This window comes from Fusarium poae, chromosome 1 (assembly GCF_019609905.1).
Source record: "Fusarium poae strain DAOMC 252244 chromosome 1, whole genome shotgun sequence".
Classification (NCBI taxonomy): domain Eukaryota; kingdom Fungi; phylum Ascomycota; class Sordariomycetes; order Hypocreales; family Nectriaceae; genus Fusarium; species Fusarium poae.
Genome location: NC_058399.1, coordinates 9,949,795 through 9,968,753, shown reverse-complemented (window position 1 = coordinate 9,968,753; position 18,959 = coordinate 9,949,795). Strand labels below are relative to the sequence as shown.

General features: G+C 48.1%; 8 protein-coding genes and 1 non-coding gene across 9 annotated transcripts; 4 read left to right on the top strand and 5 right to left on the bottom strand.

Annotated features, from left to right (window-relative positions):
• Positions 1-2,462: 2,462 nt before the first annotated feature.
• FPOAC1_003209 (uncharacterized protein) lies at positions 2,463-3,525 on the top strand (the record flags this gene model as incomplete). The annotated part of the gene is made up of 2 exons (XM_044847779.1): positions 2,463-2,487; positions 2,543-3,525. The coding sequence occupies 2 exons, from the start codon at positions 2,463-2,465 to the stop codon at positions 3,523-3,525; spliced, it is 1,008 nt and encodes a 335-aa protein (XP_044713695.1).
• Positions 3,526-3,792: 267 nt separating this feature from the next.
• Positions 3,793-4,904, bottom strand: FPOAC1_003208 (uncharacterized protein; the record flags this gene model as incomplete). The annotated part of the gene is made up of 4 exons (XM_044847778.1): positions 3,793-3,887; positions 3,941-4,610; positions 4,671-4,720; positions 4,769-4,904. 4 exons carry the CDS (start codon positions 4,902-4,904, stop codon positions 3,793-3,795), a joined length of 951 nt encoding a protein of 316 aa, XP_044713694.1.
• Positions 4,905-5,827: 923 nt separating this feature from the next.
• FPOAC1_003207 (uncharacterized protein) lies at positions 5,828-7,811 on the top strand (the record flags this gene model as incomplete). Its single annotated transcript, XM_044847777.1, has 4 exons — positions 5,828-5,865; positions 5,922-6,173; positions 6,221-7,654; positions 7,712-7,811. 4 exons carry the CDS (start codon positions 5,828-5,830, stop codon positions 7,809-7,811), a joined length of 1,824 nt encoding a protein of 607 aa, XP_044713693.1.
• Positions 7,812-8,067: 256 nt separating this feature from the next.
• On the bottom strand, positions 8,068-9,521 carry FPOAC1_003206 (uncharacterized protein; the record flags this gene model as incomplete). The annotated part of the gene is made up of 3 exons (XM_044847776.1): positions 8,068-8,942; positions 8,996-9,157; positions 9,221-9,521. 3 exons carry the CDS (start codon positions 9,519-9,521, stop codon positions 8,068-8,070), a joined length of 1,338 nt encoding a protein of 445 aa, XP_044713692.1.
• Positions 9,522-9,905: 384 nt separating this feature from the next.
• FPOAC1_003205 lies at positions 9,906-9,977 on the top strand. Its single transcript has one exon. It is a non-coding gene; the product is annotated as a tRNA-Gln (tRNA).
• A 1,197-nt stretch (positions 9,978-11,174) lies between these two features.
• Positions 11,175-12,988, top strand: FPOAC1_003204 (uncharacterized protein; the record flags this gene model as incomplete). Its single annotated transcript, XM_044847775.1, has 4 exons — positions 11,175-11,589; positions 11,640-12,679; positions 12,731-12,870; positions 12,913-12,988. The coding sequence occupies 4 exons, from the start codon at positions 11,175-11,177 to the stop codon at positions 12,986-12,988; spliced, it is 1,671 nt and encodes a 556-aa protein (XP_044713691.1).
• A 133-nt stretch (positions 12,989-13,121) lies between these two features.
• Positions 13,122-14,369, bottom strand: FPOAC1_003203 (uncharacterized protein; the record flags this gene model as incomplete). Its single annotated transcript, XM_044847774.1, has 2 exons — positions 13,122-13,978; positions 14,030-14,369. 2 exons carry the CDS (start codon positions 14,367-14,369, stop codon positions 13,122-13,124), a joined length of 1,197 nt encoding a protein of 398 aa, XP_044713690.1.
• A 568-nt stretch (positions 14,370-14,937) lies between these two features.
• ILV2_2 (Acetolactate synthase, mitochondrial) lies at positions 14,938-16,287 on the bottom strand (the record flags this gene model as incomplete). Its single annotated transcript, XM_044847773.1, has 3 exons — positions 14,938-15,633; positions 15,691-16,001; positions 16,080-16,287. The coding sequence occupies 3 exons, from the start codon at positions 16,285-16,287 to the stop codon at positions 14,938-14,940; spliced, it is 1,215 nt and encodes a 404-aa protein (XP_044713689.1).
• A 1,537-nt stretch (positions 16,288-17,824) lies between these two features.
• Positions 17,825-18,602, bottom strand: UBC12 (NEDD8-conjugating protein ubc12; the record flags this gene model as incomplete). The annotated part of the gene is made up of 4 exons (XM_044847772.1): positions 17,825-17,977; positions 18,081-18,370; positions 18,431-18,524; positions 18,582-18,602. The coding sequence occupies 4 exons, from the start codon at positions 18,600-18,602 to the stop codon at positions 17,825-17,827; spliced, it is 558 nt and encodes a 185-aa protein (XP_044713688.1).
• Between the last annotated feature and the right edge of the window lie 357 nt (positions 18,603-18,959).

Sequence of the window (18,959 nt, the reverse complement as noted above, 5' to 3'; positions counted from 1 at the left end):
GGTCATATCGGCTACCGGGAGCAGCTTTACAGTACTTCTTCCCAACGCTATTTTCCAAGGTGGAGCAGTTTCTGAGTTGGCAGATGGAGGTGAATGAATGTCTGTTGACTTTCCTTTTCCAGGGCTTTCCGTGGTGGTATCGAGTCCAGATGCTTCACAACGGTCGCGTGTAGCTTGCGACTAAGACTCATGATTCTAATGCTTACCCGGACCGGTTCCCTTGTCGAATGCTGTTTCGATCAACAGGCCATACCTATCACTCTCTAAAAAGTTAGATTGCAAACTCGTTGATAACGCAACTCGACAGTTTGGGTCGCTGGATGCTACCCTCCATAATTTCCTCCACGGCCGCTTGGACACACACACTTTACCTATAAGGCAATTGAAGGATCTACGACCATCACAGCCTTATCTCTCAAATGTACTGATTCCTGATCACTTCTCTTGGCGTGTGCGCATCTACGTTCAAACCCAGCATCGGATTACTTCGACGTCGAACCAGGCCATATCTACAATGTGGCAGACGTTATCACACCTCGTATCTTCCCCATATTGTTAATTCTTCACTATGGGGCGCGGGGCTCTCTCTCATTTTGTTTTTTTCTTCAACTTCTTGTCTCGTCTTAGTTCTCATCATCCGGCGCTATTGTTGACCCACGGTTCTAGCAGAATTGACCCATCTCCAGTTTCAAAGTCCACACAAAGTGAGATACAACAGTTGCCGGGGCCTTCGAATAGCGTACTAGTTCTTTCAATGGTCGCCGACAAGCTTTTAGTCGCTTCCTTTCTGCCCAACTATGCCAAGGGATTTGATCGATGCGATCCGAGGAGTATCGTGGAGGTAGCGAATGCTTGGCAAACGACGGCGTTCTAATAACCTTCATATATGAAGTGCTTTATCCTAAACCGACGTCGACAGGCAGCTTTAACCGTTGCAAATTCAACCCAACGGTCTGCTCTTTAACTTTTAGCTCCGTTGATTTTTCATACACCATTTCAATTCAGTATACAAAGTTTCCGTTCCGCTCACACTGAAGCTTATCAAGCCCGTTCACATTAGGGTCAACGCAAAATTACCAATTTATCTCCGAGGGTTTGCGATAAACTTTTTAGCCACTCGATCCTGCGCAGTTCATGGTTCTTCGCAAAGGTCTGACTACGGCACCGGTCTCGGGCTTCATTTCCACCACAGTGATGGTTGCTGGATCATCCATGCAAGTGCATACATCGTTCTGACCGTTTCACACCTACTCTGTACCTTGGCTGCATTAACAACCTTGCATGTCAAACATCCTGACTGGTTCTGCAAATGAACAATTTCTCGAGATTGAGTCGTTTACCTATATCGACGCGATGTTGTTTTGTTTGAACTGTTGTTTATTAGCGACCAGACAACCAAGAAAGATCTCATTTACTAGGCCCACTCATTATCTCGAGCCGGTGCTACTACTAGAACTAGAACCGCCGTTTCTTGTCTGATGATTCTAACGCCAATTCGATCACCGATCTATATTTGGGCTACTCAATTTACCAGTATGCAACTAAATATTGAGCCGGTGCCATGGTTAATCTCCAATCCTTGAGGTACTGGAGTGTAGTGGTTGCTAGTTCTCCGGATGGTCTGATTCGACAGTCTGGATGATAAGAAAAGAACCGACTTTGAAAGGCGTTGTCGAATGCTATTTGCTGTGTTATCATGCCAGACGTCGACTTCATGTTAGTTTCATGTTAGTTATCAACTCTACATACTTAATTTCGCTGTTTACCGTCCTTGGTGACTCTCAAAGCTGGCATTATTGCCCTGGTTGGTCAGTATAAGCAGTGTCTCGTTGCCACGAAATTCTCACCCATGACCTGAAAACCCAAACTTGATCTATAGTTACCATCTATCTTTGATCTATTATTATATGTCCTGCAGGCCTGATTTGCTGAGCATGCGGATATTCCAGTCTTTCTGCCGCCTGATGGTCAGCGTCAACAACATATCGCATTCGAGTCTGCTCAAGGCTTACCACTCAACAACAAGTATTTATTCCGTTGTGCTCTAGTCGAAACCAATTCATTCTTATAATCTTTGGTTTCTGGATAAGTATCAGTCTCGTTTCGCGTGCAGCTGTGCTCGTCCGTCTCACCTCGAGTTACATATATTGTTGACTGTTTTCAACTACAATATCTTCTTATACCCGTTGATGAATTTCATAAATGTCTTTCCCATGACATATTGACCCGTCTATTTTTATGGGGATTTTCTACGAAACCTCGGTTGAGAATAGATATCTTGCGACGTCTGTTTCTAGTGCTTCCATTGACGTCTGTGAGGCTACTGTATTAGTAATGTACGTCATTGCCTCATAGCAGACAATGCAACTCTTAAAAAGGAACTTCTGACCTCAATATACGTTCATTTTCATTAACGGCAATCTCTGTGTTTCGAACAGTTTAAATTCATATACAAAACAAAAATGACTGAATACATCAAGGCAGTTGGTACGAAGATGCAATACCCATCTGTCGCTATATCTAACCATACCCCACCTTGCAGATATCCGAGGCGGCACTGGCGAGCGTGATGCCCTCTTCATCAATGACAAGACGCCCAAGCCTACTGCTGCCGAAGGGCAAGCTATTGTCAAGATCAAGGCCTTTGGAATTAACCGCATGGACATAATCCAGCGTCGAGGCTTTTACCCGCTTCCTCCTCAAGCACCCAAGACGTTGGGCGTCGAATTCAGCGGCGTCATCGAATCCTTTGGACCTGGTGACCATGGCGCTTTCAAAGAGGGTGACGAGGTCTTTGGTCTAGCCTATGGTGGTGCCTATGCTGAGTACATTGCGGTCAGCACCCGTATGTTGCTCCATAAGCCCTCCTCCATCGACTTTACCACTTGTGCTGGTGTGCCAGAGGCTTGGATCACAGCAACCCAGGCTCTGCATCTTGTCCTCGGCTTTACTAAGGGCAAGTCGATCTTGTGGCATGCTGGTGCTTCCGGAGTGTCGGTTGCTGGAATCCAGCTGTCGCGCGTTGCCGGAGCCTCTGCAGTTTATGCTACAGCTGGATCTCAGGATAAGCTCGACTTTATCACTTCCAAACTCGGAGCTACAGCTGCTTTCAACTATAAGACCCAAGACTGGGCAGAGGAGATCAAGAAGGCTACGGGAGGCAAGGGTGTTGACTACATTGTCGATTTTGTTGGTGGAAACTACTTCCAGAAGAACCTGGATGTTGCCGCGCGTGATGGGCGCATGGTTCTCCTAGGAACACTTAGCGGTGCCAAGGTCCCTGATGCCGATATCTCCCAGATCCTGTTCAAGCGCCTTCGAATCGAAGGCAGCACTCTCAGGAGTCGGGAGGAGGAGTACCAGGGTGAGCTGCGAGACCGTTTGGAGAAGTATATCCCGGATTTTGAGAACGGCCAACTCAAGATCTTTGTGGATGAGGTCTTCCCCTGGGAGCAGATCCAGGAAGCTCACAAGCACATGGAGGACGCCAAGAACCTGGGCAAGATTATTTGCACTATTCCCTAGAACGACCTCTGGGGCTAAGTCGCAAATTTTAAATCTGATGAATGGCAATGATGAAATTTCAATCGACTTCAATCTGTCATGAAGCATGTGAATAAAGTATGAAAGCCTACTATTCAATATTTGATGCCAAGTTGAAGACTGGATGGCGAATGGATCATATGGACTACATGTTCCATCACTGGAGCCGCACTAAAAGAGGCACAAAGAAATCGCATCTGAGCGATCTGAACGCTTGCATATTTCCAAATTAAAGGTATCATGAAATGTTTAGTGAGCCTTGAGCCAGTTGAGCATCTGGTCGTAGGCAGTGGCTTGCGCATCCTTGATGGACTGATCTTGGTACTCGCCGACGACAGCGAATCCTGTAACGATTGTTAGTTTGTTGTGATGGTATGCATAATATGAACTAACTCACCATGAGGGACTCCGGGATAAACTTGAACCTCATGCTCGACGTTGGCATCGGACAAACTGTCTTCTCCACCTATCCGCACCTCTTCAGGGAAGAGAGGGTCGTTCTCTACGCAAACCAAACTGATGGGAGCGCTGATGTCCTTGAAGTCGTCAGGGACGACAGAAGCAGCATGCGCCAAAGCACCGGCCTTGATGTATGGCCCGTTCTTGACATCGCCGCTCTCGGCATCGCCCGTAGAAGCGGTTGTCTTCTTTGCAAGTAGGAGCACGAATCGTGCACCGACGCAATATCCAGCTGCGTAGATACCGTCGCCCTGCTTGATCGCATCGGCGTATTGCTCCTTGGCGGCATCAATGACCTTGTGCAGGATAGGCATGACCTTTTCGTCCGTGACGCGAGCGAGCCACATGTCGATAAGGAATGACTTTGTAACCTCGACAGCCTTTAGCTTGAACTGCTCGAGAATGGATGTAGAATCGTCTGCGATAGCCGTTGAGCCAGGAGCTGTGTCACCACCAAAAAGGTCGGGCATGAGGACAAGGTAGCCCTCTGAGGCGAACCTATCAGCTTGGATTTGGTTGTTTATAGACTTGATGCCGGTGCCGCCTGTCAGGAGGAGTAGGAGTCGTGATGGCGCATGGGGGTAGTCGGTTGGTTTTGAGATGTAGACCTAAGTAAGGGAGGATCAGCTTGGAGCTTGGGGGTTTCGAGAGCTTCTTGGTATCCGTACATCAACATCGTTGAGCTTGATGATCTCTCCAGTAGATGACTGACCAGAAGCTGCGATTGTCAGTGGATGGAATCTTTATTGTCAAGGAGGTTGCATACGAGTTGGTCTGTCAGATACACAATGCTCGCCTACAACAGCTGGAGCTGGAGCTGGAGCTTGGATGTTGTCGCTGGCCGCGAGAGTTTCCTGAGCGTCGCTCTCAGGCGCGCGGGTAGCATTTTCAGCGTCAGCCATTTTGCGAAGCTTGTGAGTGATTTGATGTGTTTCTTGTCTTGTACTGAGATGTTGCTGAGTTGGAAGACAATGAAGGGTGAAGTTGCTTGTTGCACATGGAGGGGCAGCTTGACGTGCGCAGGTAACGCAGTTGGTTAGAACTTACCTTAGTACCTAGCCATAAGTAAGCTGGAATTCAACATCCGACGTCATGTCATGTTGGAGGGGTAACTCTCAGCCCAAGAACAGCAGCTACCTTAGTAGGCTTCTATACCTATTGTTACCTACAATACTAACGCGATAGAACAAGAGAGGCGGTGTTGACAGACTATCGTATTTAATTAGGATGATTTCTTTCATCTGAGCTCTTTGATTATTTTCCCTTGTCACTCTTCTGGCAACAAGTACCTTTACCTACAAGAGATAGCTGCACTATAGCGCTTTGGAGTATACATACTAATGAAAACCAATCAAAGCAGTAGTTATGTGTCCAGGTTAAAGCAATCACAGAGCACATGCTAACTAGTTAGGTATTAAACAGTCCTTGTCTAAATTCTGCTCTGTAGGATACATGAACCTTGACTACGCTGTATACTTAGGTAGCTATAGCAGCCATGTTGTAATTGCACAAAAGACATTCATTATCTTGAGGGTGCCGCATACCTACCTAATTCAAAGCATAACTTTAACGATGACCGTGATTTAAAGCAATCCTTAGTCTATTTCTGCCTGGAAGAACCCAACTGGAAACGACAACCTTCCATCAAACTGCCTACACCTTTACGTAAGTGACCCCGCGATTTCTTGCCACAAGCGCGTTCCACTCAACGCGCTGAACGCGTCTAGTTCACTCTCTTTCATCACCTCTCCAACAGAACTGCCTAAAGAAAGTATCCGCTTCAATCACACTCACGATCACAAGAACGAAGCAAACTACAGCAAAAATGTCCGCAGCAGAAGCGCTATCACAAGGCGCCCTTGAGTATGTCCTCATCTTTCTGTTCCGCCTTGTTCGGTCATTTGCTAATTCTTGCACAGCGTGATCTTTAACGATCCCGACAAAGCGACCAAGCTATTCCCCGTACCAGTCCTGCAATGTCTTCAAGTCAAGCAGATGGCTCCTTCGGCCCAGGGAGGAGACAGATATCGACTTGTCATGAGCGATGGACAGCACTACGTTCAGACTATGCTTGCCACTCAGGCCAACCACGTCGTTCACGATAACAAACTGGTCCGCGGCTGCTTTGCCCGAATCAAGCAATACACACCCAACAACCTGAAGGGCAAGAAGTATGTATGTATCTGTCCTGTCCTTGACCGTCTCTAACCACAATTAGCATTCTTGTCATCCTCGACATCGAAGTCATCGAGTCTCTAGGCATCCAAGAGAAGATTGGTGAACCATCTGCCTTTGACGCAAAGCCAGCTGGCCAGGAAGGCACCATTGCTGGTGGCGATTTCTATGGTGTCAAGAAGGAGGAATCAAAGACACAACCTCAGCAGTTCCAACAACAGCAACAGTCGATGCCCTCGAGACCCGCCATGCATGCTGGCAGCAACATCTACCCTATCGAGGGTCTGTCGCCCTTCGCACATAAATGGACCATCAAGGCCCGAGTGACTGCTAAATCCGACATCAAGACATGGCACAAGGCCACTGGAGAGGGTAAACTTTTCAGCGTCAACCTGCTCGATGAGAGCGGTGAGATCAAAGCGACCGGTTTCAACGAACAGTGCGATGCTCTCTACGACCGCCTACAGGAAGGCTCTGTCTATTACATCTCTACCCCTTGCCGGGTTCAATTGGCCAAGAAGCAATTTTCTAACCTCCCTAACGATTACGAGCTCACATTCGAACGCGATACCGTCGTTGAAAAGGCAGAGGATCAGGCCAATGTTCCCCAAGTGAGGTTCAATTTCTGTTCGATTCAAGAACTGCAGAGCGTGGAGAAGGACAACACTGTCGATGTTATTGGTGTACTGAAGGAGGTCGGCGAGGTTGGAGATATCATATCCAAGAAGGACGGGCGACCGTTCCAAAAGCGAGAACTGACCCTTGTGGATGACACCGGCTTTTCAGTCCGCGTCACCATCTGGGGCAAGAACGCCAACTCTTTCGACGCCGCTCCCGAGTCTGTGGTGGCCTTTAAGGGTACAAAGGTATCTGATTTTGGTGGCAAGAGTCTCAGTCTTCTTTCTTCCGGCACAATGACTGTCGATCCTGATATTCCCGATGCTCACAGACTGAAGGGCTGGTACGACTCTGCTGGCCGAACAGACACATTTGCTACCCACCAGAACATGGCGTCTCTGGGCAATGCTACTGGACGAAAGGAAGACTTGAAGACCATTACACAAGTCAAGGACGAGAATCTTGGCATGGACGACCAGGCTTACTACACAATCAAGGCCACCATTGTCTTTGTCAAGCAGGAGAGCTTTTGCTATCCCGCTTGCTTGTCTCAGGGTTGTAACAAGAAGGTCACACAGATGCCTGATGGCACATGGCAATGCGAAAAGTGCAACATTTCTCACGAGAAGCCCGAGTACCGATACATTCTGTCACTGAACGTTGCCGACCACACCAGCCACCAATGGCTCCGCTGCTTCGATGATTCTGGCCGACAAGTCATGGGCCGATCAGCTGACGAGATGATGGAGCTCAAGGAGAACGACGACACCAAGTTTACGGCAGCTTTTGAGGAAGCCAACTGCAAGAAGTTTACCTTCCGATGCAGGGCCAAGATGGATAACTTTGGCGAGGCTCGGGGGTTAGCCGCACAAGTTTTTTTCTTTTTTTAGTGACATAGACTAACATTGTTTTATAGGATACGATACTCTGTAATGTCGGTGGCGCCATTGGATTTCAAGACCGAAGGCACCAAACTTGACGAGCTGATCAAGCAGTACGAGAGCAGCTCACTGTAATGTTGAAAAGCGCGACCTGGAATGATGGGGCGTGTCGGCTAAAAGAGTGCATCGTTATACTCTTGCAAGGCCGGACCAAGGGTTATTGTGCCGTTGATATGACATAGAATAATGAAACAAATAGTGGAATAAAACGGAGCTTCCTACGATGGAAATATATTGGAACTCTGACCTCGGCGGCCTACTATTGAGATATATGATAAACTTTTATACCAACGCCTTGACTTGTATCGTCCATCCTTTTGCAAATGCTTGTTTAGAGGGACAGCTTCTCATGCTTCCAAGGCTTCTTTCCCTCGCCGTCACCATAGTCGGCGGTTGCTTGATAGTCACCCCTGATCTTGTACTTGTAGATGGTGAGGCCATCAAGACCAACAGGGCCACGAGAGTGGATCTTGTTTGTGCTAATACCGACCTCAGTACCGAAGCCATATCGCATACCATCAGCAAGACGGGTGGCAGCATTCCAGTACACACCAGCAGAGTCAACCTCGTTCATGAAACGCTCAGCCTCTGCAGAGTCTGAGGTCATGATGGCATCGGTATGGTGTGAGCCGTGAGTGTTGATGTGAGTGATGGCCTCGTCAATAGAGGAGACAGTCTTGACACCAATGGTAAGAGAGAGGTGCTCGGTATCGTAGTCTTGAGGGGTGGAATCTTGTACACCTTCTAATGATAGAGAGGCAATAGCAGCCTTGCTGGCTTCGTCAACGCGGAGAGAAACACCCTTGGCAGCAAGAGCAGAAGCCACACCAGGGAAAACTGAGTTTAGAGCGGACTCCTGGACAAGAAGAGTTTCAACGGCATTGCAGGCGGCGGGGTAGCTCGTCTTGGAGTCGATAATAGCAGTAATGGCCTTGTCCTTGTCAGCCGAAGCAGTCAGGTAGATGTGGCAGAGACCATCCGCGTGGCCGAGGACGGGAATCTTGGTGGACTCTTTAATGTAGCGAACCAGCTCGTTTGAGCCACGAGGAATGACGAGGTCAATGTAGCGATCCTGTGCGAGAAGCTCGGAGATAGCGTCGCGGGTTGTGACGAGCTGGATAGCCGAGTTGGGAACCTTTGTGGTCTCGAGGGCTGATGAGATGACCTTTGAGATGGCGACGAAGGATTCAGTGGATTCCTTTCCACCTGATGGAAGTCAGTGTTTGAGGCATAAAGATGAATGATATGAATAGTTTTACCCTTGAGAATGGCAGCATTGCCGGACTTGATAGCAAGAGAAGCGATGTTGGCGATGACCTCGGGACGGGCCTCGAAGATGATGAGAAGAACACCAATAGGGCATGAGACGCGCTCCATCATGAGATTATCGTCAAGCTTTGTCCTCATTTGAATTTGACCAACTGAGAAACGAATCACTGTTAGCTTTACAATTGTTTATAAAATCTCATCCAGGGTCAACATACCGGGGTCATTTAGATCCCTCACATCCAAGATTCCCTTGAGCATATCCTCCCATTTTCCCTTCTTTCCCAGATCCAATCTCGATACAAGAGCTTGACTGAGACCACCCTCAGCAGCAGCTTTCTTGGCAAGCTCAAGATCCTTTGCGTTGGCAGCAAGAATGTCGTCTCTTGAGGCAGTCAGAGCAGCATGAATAGCTTCGAGGGCATTATTGCGCTCCGATGCCGGAAGAGTGGCGAGAGTGAAGGATGCTGTTTTTGCGGCGCTGGCAGCAGCCTCTGGAGAGGCATTTGTAAGAGACATTTTTCAATTGAATTATATATGAGGAGAGATTGTTTTGGTGGTCGTGATGTGAAAGTGACTCAGATGAGGTTTAACTTGGGCTTGGCTAACAAGTCTGTAGCTTTTGGTGGTGGTTTAGTTTTGCCCCGCCTGACATGTCTTGGAGTACATATTATGCACCCCGCCATTACGAACCATTGGGGGGACTGCAATCTCTATATTTCTACCAATTGAAAGGCATAGAAACAGTTATTCTCTTCTATTGTAATCACTTTGCAATATTGTCTTAATATTGCTAACAATATGTGTCGATACTCAAACTCACGGTTATGACTGGTTATGATTGCAAATTCCTACTCTGGTAGGTTATATTTCCCAAAATGGACTCGACAGTCATAACCAGTTGGTTTCGTGGTCTAACGGTTATGACTGCGGATTCTGATTCCGCCAGCGAGGGTTCGACTCCCTCCGAGACCTGTATGTTTGGTGGAGTTGACGATTTCTTTTTTCCTTTTGCTGTATTTCGTTGTTGAAGTTATTGTGATATCGGTGTGGCTAGCTTAGGTATCGCTTAGTGGGTCAGTGGTAAAAGTCAATCAATCAAGATGCGGGAAAGACGGTGGAGACTGCTTATGTAATTCACACGCTAGTGGGTAGCAGAAAAAATGACCTCCTAAGTCTTAGGTTACAAAAATAAATAGTCTAAGAGCTATAGTCTAAGGAGCATAAAGTGGCCCACTAATTTCGTATCTTATGCTTCCGGCGGCCAATTTTTCTGATACCCTGAGGACACGCTCATGAAATCAGACCCAATAAGCTCCAAGTTAGTAGAACAGTCATATACCGTAATTGTCGAGTTTGTAGTTGTGCAATTGGCCAATTTAAAGTGAATACTATTATGTACCATGGATCGGATTACATGAGTAACTATATCAAGTACTTGCTCAAGTCAGAATCCTTGCTTTGCGAATTGATTGATAAAAGCTCTCCTGGCTGGTTAACTGGTGAGAATCAATTGAGGAAAAGACAATGGTTAGGTAGTGTTATCGGAACTCCATTACACAAGTCAAGAAACACTTCAACCCTCGCATCAACGAATACACATACTTGTCTCTCAGCAGTCTGTCATTCATATATCAAGACAACAGTCGAGAATCTTGGTAGTCGACTTTCATTAGCAGATCAGTCCTAAAACAGTCATGTCAAGACTATGGCGCTATCTCCGTGCTAAGTCCCGTAATGAACCCCATACTTATCGTCTTCGGCACCCTCCTACAACCGAGAAGAATTACTAGTTATTGGTCATCTTCAGGGCGGGGGAATCTGAGTCTAGTTTAGTCCCATCTTTTCTCGCAAAAGTCGGCATCTTCCAAAGGCACTTTTAGGACCGAAATGCTACAGTTTGTCCTGCAGCGGGTTCATTCTTCCGAGTATAACAACCCCGGTCTGGCCTCGTTCAAGGGGACTGACTCTTGGCCTCCATTCTGTCAAGGGTGAGAAAAACACCAATTACAAATCGGGTATCTCTTTGTTTTCTTTTTCTCTTTTAAATATAAAGAAATTCTTAAACTTGTAATCGTTTTCCCTTCCACGCCAAAAAAAAGAAAGAAAAAAACGGCCTCCGAAGTGTCTCTACATCTTCGGAGCCGTCCGATACTTTACTCATCCAAAATCATGAAGTCTGAACCCGAGCAAGAGAAAAGGCGGGAGGAAGAGGTTGATAATGATGAAAAGATCAGCCTCGGAAGAGACGAGGAATCTCAACGCCCTCCTACCTCTGGATCGACCTCTAGTAAATCAGAGCATCATAGTCAACAAGACACCATCGAACCTGTCATGCTAGGCGAACCCTTGGGTCATATAGATACTCGACCATCCGTTAAGCGTGCCCAATCTAGAGCTTCGTCTGCACGATCAAAGGCTCGCTCTGTTGTTCCTAGATCACAAAGACGTGATCTACTTGCAAGATTCACTTTGGTTCCAGAGATTGAGTATCCTCCTGATTACAAAAACTCGACAAAATGGTGTCTGACAGCCATTGTTGCGTTGGCTACTGCTGCCGCGCCTCTAGGATCTACTGTTGTATATCGTAAGTCTTGGTCCCATCTCCAAATACACAAGAGGCTAACGATAAACAAGCTGCTCTTCCTGTCCTGGTTGACGAGTTCAACACTACCGAGACAATCACCAATCTTTCAGTCGCCCTTTACATGATCTCCATGGCCATATTTCCACTCTGGTGGTCCTCCTTCTCTGAGGAATTTGGCCGTAGGTCTATCTATCTCATCTCTTTTAGTCTATTCGTCATCTTTTCCATACTCTCAGCCATTAGCAAGAACATCACCATGCTCATCATCTTCCGTATGTGTGCCGGTGGTGCCTCTGCAAGCGCCCACTCCACAGGTGCAGGTTCCATAGCCGACCTGTTCGAGGTCCATGAGCGTGGAAAAGCCATGAGCATCTTCTACCTTGGTCCTCTCCTGGGACCCATGATAGCCCCTGTCATTGGTGGTGCGCTAACACAGGAGATCGGGTGGCAGGCAACCATGTGGTTTCTTGCCATCTACGGGCTTGTCGTGCTCCTCATGATTCTATTCTTTTTACCAGAGACGTTGCAACGCAAGCCTGAAGCTGTCTTGCCAATTGCAGACACTCAAGAGCTTAGTCGAATGCGTACCATGGATTCTGCAAAAGTAAAGACCAAGAATTTCGCCAAGTCTGCAAAAAGATTCCTCATCGATCCTCTTGGAGTTCTTCTCTATCTTCGCTTTCCGCCTGTTCTCATCACAGTGCTCCTCGCCGCCATTGCTTTCGGATCCCTCTACGTTGTCAATATTGCCATCCAGCAGAAATTCTCCCGCGAACCGTACAACTTTGGTCAACTTTCTATCGGTCTCATGTATATTCCTGGAGGGTTGGGCTATATCGTTGGCTCTTTATCTGGTGGACGCTGGATCGACAAGATTATGGCCAGAGAGGCTCGTAAAGCTGGTCGCTACGATGAGAACGGGAAGTTAATATATCTCCCTGAAGATCGCATGAGGGAGAACGCTTGGGTCATGACAACCATGTACCCGCTCGCGTTGCTAATGTTTGGTTGGGTTCTTCGATACGGTTTACATCCCGCGGTCCCAAGTGTTGCCCTCTTCTTGTTCGGAATTTCCTCCATGCTTGTTTTTGTAAGACTTCCCCTTTCTTTATTCTGCTACTCTTACTGACATACTTTCTAGTCTGTTGCCACAACCATGCTTACAGAACTCATACGCAAACGAAGTTCTTCGGGTGTCGCAGTTAACAACTTTGTTCGCAATACACTCAGTTGTATCGGAGCCATTGTTGCTGCTCCATGGATCAATGCCATTGGTACTGGGTGGGTATTTACGATTCTCTGCATATGCTGTCTGATTATTAGTTATATCAGTATCATTCTGCTAAGAAAGAATGCCACCAAGTGGAGGAAGACTATGGATAAGGCACTGGGTCAATAAGAGCACAGTATCAGAAGAAGTGCTATCTATCATATTGCCAATATTTTACAAAATATGATATTTCATAAACTCATAAATATTACGATCATAATACATTCAACCCTATGTATCACAAATCACTGCTTTTCTAAATCTACGCAAATAGCTTGCCAACAGCATCAAGACCAACATTACCACCACTAAAAACCAACCCAAGATCCCATCCCTCTTCTCCAGCCTCCTTTTCAACCATTGATCTAAAGTCTTCATCATACAGCGCCACAGCTAGCGGAACGCAAGCACTGGGCTCAACGACGAGCTTGAATCGCTCAAATACCAGCTTCATAGCTGACAATATCTCATCCTCAGTGACACTATATATACCTGACACCAAACGACGTTCGTAGATCACCGACCAAGGATGCACACCCACAGGAGTGCGCAGTCCATCAGCGACGGTAAGGGTCTTGACTGCTGTGATTCGAGAACCTGACTCATATCCACGCTTGCCATCGTCGGCTCCTTCAAAGGATGGCTCTGAACCAAAGACGCGGATTCCAGTGCCTTCGCAGCTGAGAGCTACACCCGAGAGCATGCCGCCACCACCCAGCGGTGTCATGATAGCATCCAGACCTGGCTTCTCCTTCTTTGAACCTGGTGCCTCATTGTCCCTCCCAGTCGAAGGCGCTCGAAACAGTTTTCTTTGACCGTCAACCACAGCATCAGTCGTCATCAACTCGGCAACTTGCTGCTGGAATTCCAATCCCATAGTTCCCTGACCTAGCATGATATCGGGGTGGTCATAAGGTGGGATGAGACGAGCACCTGTTTCGGCAATGACCTTGGCAGCCATAGCTTCACGTTCAGTCGATGTGCTTCCGCTGAAGATAACGCGAGCACCATAGCCCTTTGTACCGGCAATCTTTTTGGGGTTGGATATCTCGGGCATAACAATATGGGCCTTGATACCACTCTCACGAGCAGCGAGGGCCAGCGCTTGAGCATGATTTCCTGCAATCGTCAATTCATATCTTTGATCATCAAATATATGAGATTCCTTACCAGAACTATGCGTGACAACGCCCTTCTCTTTGCCCCCTCCTTCCAACCATCCAGGCTCCTGCTTTAATCTCTCAACTGCGTGAAATGCGCCTCTGGCTTTGAAAGCTCCTATGCGCTGCATATTCTCACATTTGAACCACAGTCTCAACACCGGTCGAGCCGGTGTTCTACCAGCGTAGCGAGTTCCCTCAAGTTCTTCTGCCGTACGAGGGGTTGAGGCAAGTTCCGTGATGGTACGGTTGGTGAGAACTGGTGTATAGTGAACGTATTGGCCGATGAGTTTGTGAGCTTCAATGACTGAGTCACGAGTCAGAGGGGGAGTTGTAGAGATGTCAGTCATGATGACAGTGGATTTGATAGTGTAATAACAATAGGTATATGAATGCGTATTTTCTTACACCAAAGATAGAGTATGAGGTGATATATAAAGACTTCTTATGAGCAGCGATCTCCGGCCCGCTGTCGGCAATTGTAGTCCAGACTTCCTATTTCGGTATACAAGCTTTGCCGCCGAGAACATTTTGTGGTGCTTGTCATGTTAAAGGCGCGACAAGACAGACACCAAAAGACTCAATGGAATAGTAAAGAATCAATTGGACATTTAATCAAACAAGCATCTTCAACGCCCAGGATGTCAGGATGCAAGGCTTTAGTGTCAATATAGCATTTTCCCTCTTATTCAATTCACTTATACTTCATAGAAACAGCATTTAACTTTCAAATAAAAATGGTATTCGTTTGGCTGCCAGCCTGATATCAACTTTTGGATCAATCCAGATCCCCCTCCAGAGCCCAGGAATTTTTTTAAAAAAGTACAAAAAGTTCATGGTTCATAATAAGAAAAAAGCCGTTTCCCAGACATATCCTTTCCCGCTCACAAATTCATCATTTCAACATTATTAACAGGTTTACTTCTGGTTCTCAGGTCGGAGGCTGCGGACAGCCTTGCCGGCGCGCCAGATCTCGAGCTCGCGGATCTCCTTCATCTCGGCCTCGTACTTCTCACGGTAGTCAGGCTGGCTGTTGTACTCGAGAGATCGCTTGGTCTCGGAACCATCCTTGACGGCGTCGTAGAGGGAGTTGAAAACGGGCTTCAGAGCATCCTTGAACTTGGGGCTCCAGTCGATGGCACCACGGCGGGCGGTGGTGGAGCAAGCCTCGTACATCCAGTCCATACCGTTGGCACCGATGAGAGGGTAGAGAGACTGGGTGGCCTCCTCGACGGTCTCGTTGAAAGCCTCGCTGGGAGAGTGGCCACGCTCACGGAGGACCTCGTACTGAGCAAGGAACATACCGTGGATACCACCCATGAGGCAGCCACGCTCACCGTAGAGGTCAGAGTAGACCTCCTTCTCAAAGGTGGTCTGGTAGAGGTAGCCGGAGCCGATGGCGACACCGAGAGCGATAGCCTTCTCCTGAGCCTTGCCAGTGACGTCCTGGTAGACAGCGAAAGAGGAGTTGATACCACGGCCCTCACGGAAGAGGGATCGGACGGTTCGGCCAGAGCCCTTGGGGGCACAGAGGATGACATCGATGTTGGTGGGGACCTCGACCTTGGTAAGGTCCTTGAAGACGGGGGAGAAACCGTGGGAGAAGTAAAGGGTCTGTGAGGGAAATCTGTTAGAGGGATGTCTTGATCATGAGTGAGGGGATGTGCGTACCTTGCCCTCAACGAGCTGGGGCTTGATGGCGGGCCAAGTCTCAGACTGGGCAGCATCGGAGAGAAGGTTCATGACAATGGTACCACGGGAGATGGCCTCGTCGACATCGAACAGGTTCTTGCCGGCAACCCAGCCATCCTGCTCGGCGTCCTTCCAGGACTTTCCGTTCTTTCGGACACCGACAATGACGTTAAGGCCGTTGTCACGGAGGTTAAGACCCTGACCGTGACCCTGAGAACCGTAACCAATGAGGGCCAGAGTGTCGTTCTTGAAGTACTCAAGGAGCTTCTCTTGGGGCCAGTCGGCACGCTCTGTTGTGCACGAGTCAGTAGGTGCATCCAAAACCCCATAGACTGAGGGGTTAGGTTGGAATTAGAGTTGGAACTTACCATAGACGTCCTCCTTGTGGCCGGCAAAGTCCATGGTCTTGACACCACGAACCTGCTGCTGGATGGGAGCAGCAACAGGTCGGGCAACAGCACCAGCACGGACAGCAGCGCGAGCAGCAGAGACGAAAGTTCGCTGCTGAACACGGGGAGCGGAAGCAAGCTGGCGGGCAGGGCCACGGAGGGCCTTTGAGATGTTGCGAGAAGCCATTGTGATGATATGGAGGGAGGGAGGAGTTTGGGATTGAGGGGAGAGTGTCTGAGAAGAAGGATGAAGAGAAGGAGAGAAAATTCAATTGCAATGGCGAGATCAAAGGTTAAGTAGTGAATAGGTTGGTCAAGCTGTAGGTAATTTTTGGAGGGGAAAGGGCTATGACCGATTTCGGCTTGTACGTAGGTGAAGTCAAGTGGGGCTTCGTACGCTGAACAGCGGGGATCTGGTGTCTTGGTCTGGGGGGGTTGTGGGTACCTTTGATACCTAGAACTTGGAGAAATGAACGATTTCACATTAATTTAGTGATGAGAGGTTGGTTTCGGCCAATTAGCAGTGACATAATATCTGTTCAACCACACAGAGCTGACTTTTTCTCTCGTCAGCGGCCGTTTTCGTTCTGTTTGACCGCCAGAAATATGAGCAGAGTCTCAATTGACTCAATTGGCTCGTCTCGCAAAAGTCTGCATCGACAATTCCTCACAGTACGCACAAACCCTAAATGAGAAGTAATTGCGTGGCAAAAAGAAGCACGACCTCTTGCCCGCACTATCTCAAGCTATCCCAGCTGCACAGTACAGAGTAGACGGGGTAACATAAAAGCGGACCCCTTCTTCTTCCCGGAGAACCTCTAGCGTCCCCGAATAAGCCGCACATCGTCCGACAGGCAAAACCACACGGCCGATACAGGCGCCTCATCCAATGAGAGACTCTAGAATTCAACCATACCCACGGGAGGCAACGGCAGAGCACCGCAGTCGGGGTCCTGTCCCTTGATCGAACTGCATATCGGGGCTTCATCTCGTACTCCGGTCAGGACAGCACGTCAGACAGAGTCTAGATCTGCCTCAAGTTTGACTCTTTGAAACTCCACTTACTCCGGGTTACGGACTCTTAGCATCTTGACGATTGAGGGTATGCCAGAAAGCCTAGGACCCCAAGTTATAACCAAAAAAAATAAACAAGCAAATACCTTGTCAGGGATCCCGTACAACGGTTGAGTAATATCGTCTCCCATGTCATCGGTCCTTAAGTTTTCTGTCACCACAAGATTTGAGGCTCAACTACGTTCTACTCCATCCCTTGGCGAGATGTCATGATAAGCCATTCAGGTCCGTTCCCAGCATTGAACCGCGGCAACTATTCATCCCAGTGACCAATAGAGAGTAGAAGCAACCCTCGACCTTGACAAACAAACTCGCCAGTACGTGTAGAACCGTATAATCTCCGTAGCTTGAGACCGTCGAATTCATGTGTATATATATCTCCGATTCTACCCCGCCACCATCTGTTCCTCAGTAGACACACCCCTCATCAAGCCATACATAGAACGCCGTGGGGATGATAAGCAAAGCCTGCTCCGGATTATAGACCCATAGGACGCCACGTGATGCTCGTTCGTCTCTGATGCTTGTCGTTCGCCGTATCAAAACGCTCCTTAAAGTCGTTCTATCATCTCAAGATTCCAGATTGGGCTCCTTGCCTTCGTAGTTGTTCATCCCAAAATAGTGTTGATATTCGTTCCCCAGCACGCTCTCTATTTGAGGACCCTGTCGTAATTTGTGCCTTTAACCACTCCGCCACCCATAGCAGTCCTCACATTGCGCTTGAAGCCCTCCCGGTTGTTTCGTAAATCCTCAGCGGCCTCCTTATTCAGCGGGTCCGATGCGTTGGGTTCAAGGAAAAGGAACTGTAACCCGTCAGTCATGCTACCCCATACTCTGTATATACTTAGCCTTTCCCCCCTTGCCGACTTGTGGCGTGCGGGTACTTTTGCTTCTTGGGGTCCATACTTGTAGGCCAACAATCACTGCGTTCAAGTTCAACACAGGCTTCCAGTCCTCTCGCAGAATGTTCAGGCACACCTTGCCCTCCAGATCGATGTTGGGGTGGTAAATCTTTTCTCGGCATCGAACCTTGGGAGGCTCGTGTGGGAAGTTCTGGTTAATGGTAAAGTCGAATGTGAACCGACCGTTTCGGTACATGCCCTCATCAGGGTCGATCGTGAGTACAAAGTTGAGGATATCGTCAGGGTTAGGGAACTCTGTCTTCATTGTCGAACCGAGGGAAAGTTCTGAAAGGTCTGTAATAGTTTGTGTCAGCTGTTTCTCGGTCCCGGGGTCAGGAAACATTTAAGCCATACCCTTTTGCACGCGCAACTGAGCTGCTGTCACCTTCTTCTTCTTGCCGCCGGAAGCTTGACCTTCAGCATTCTCTGCATCCTTCTGCTCCTTTTTCTATACACGAGTGTCAGCGTCCAACCGCGACAGGACTGCTGCTGGCTGGTTGCTTACCATCGACCATATCTTCAACATTATGAACGTGGGGGCCCAAGATGGACTGTGTCGTATGCGCTGCTAAGAGGAGATCTTGGACAGGAGAGCAGACGACAGCCAACCCTCTTATTTATAGCAAGTCGAAAGAAAAGTTGACTCGGAAAAAGGCTGCGCTGCTGAAGTCTAAAAGGTTGGTCGTGAGAGTGTTGGTCGGAGTTCAAAGAAGGGTCTAGGCGTGCTTAGTAGAAAAGGTGATGATGCTTGATAAGATAACACAGCGTAAGGCAGCCAGGGTGCCTAAAGATCCCCGAACCCCACCGAGGTTTAGGCGCTAGATAGTGGGTAGCAGAAAAAATGACCTCCTATGTCTTAGGTTACAAAAATAAATAGTCTAAG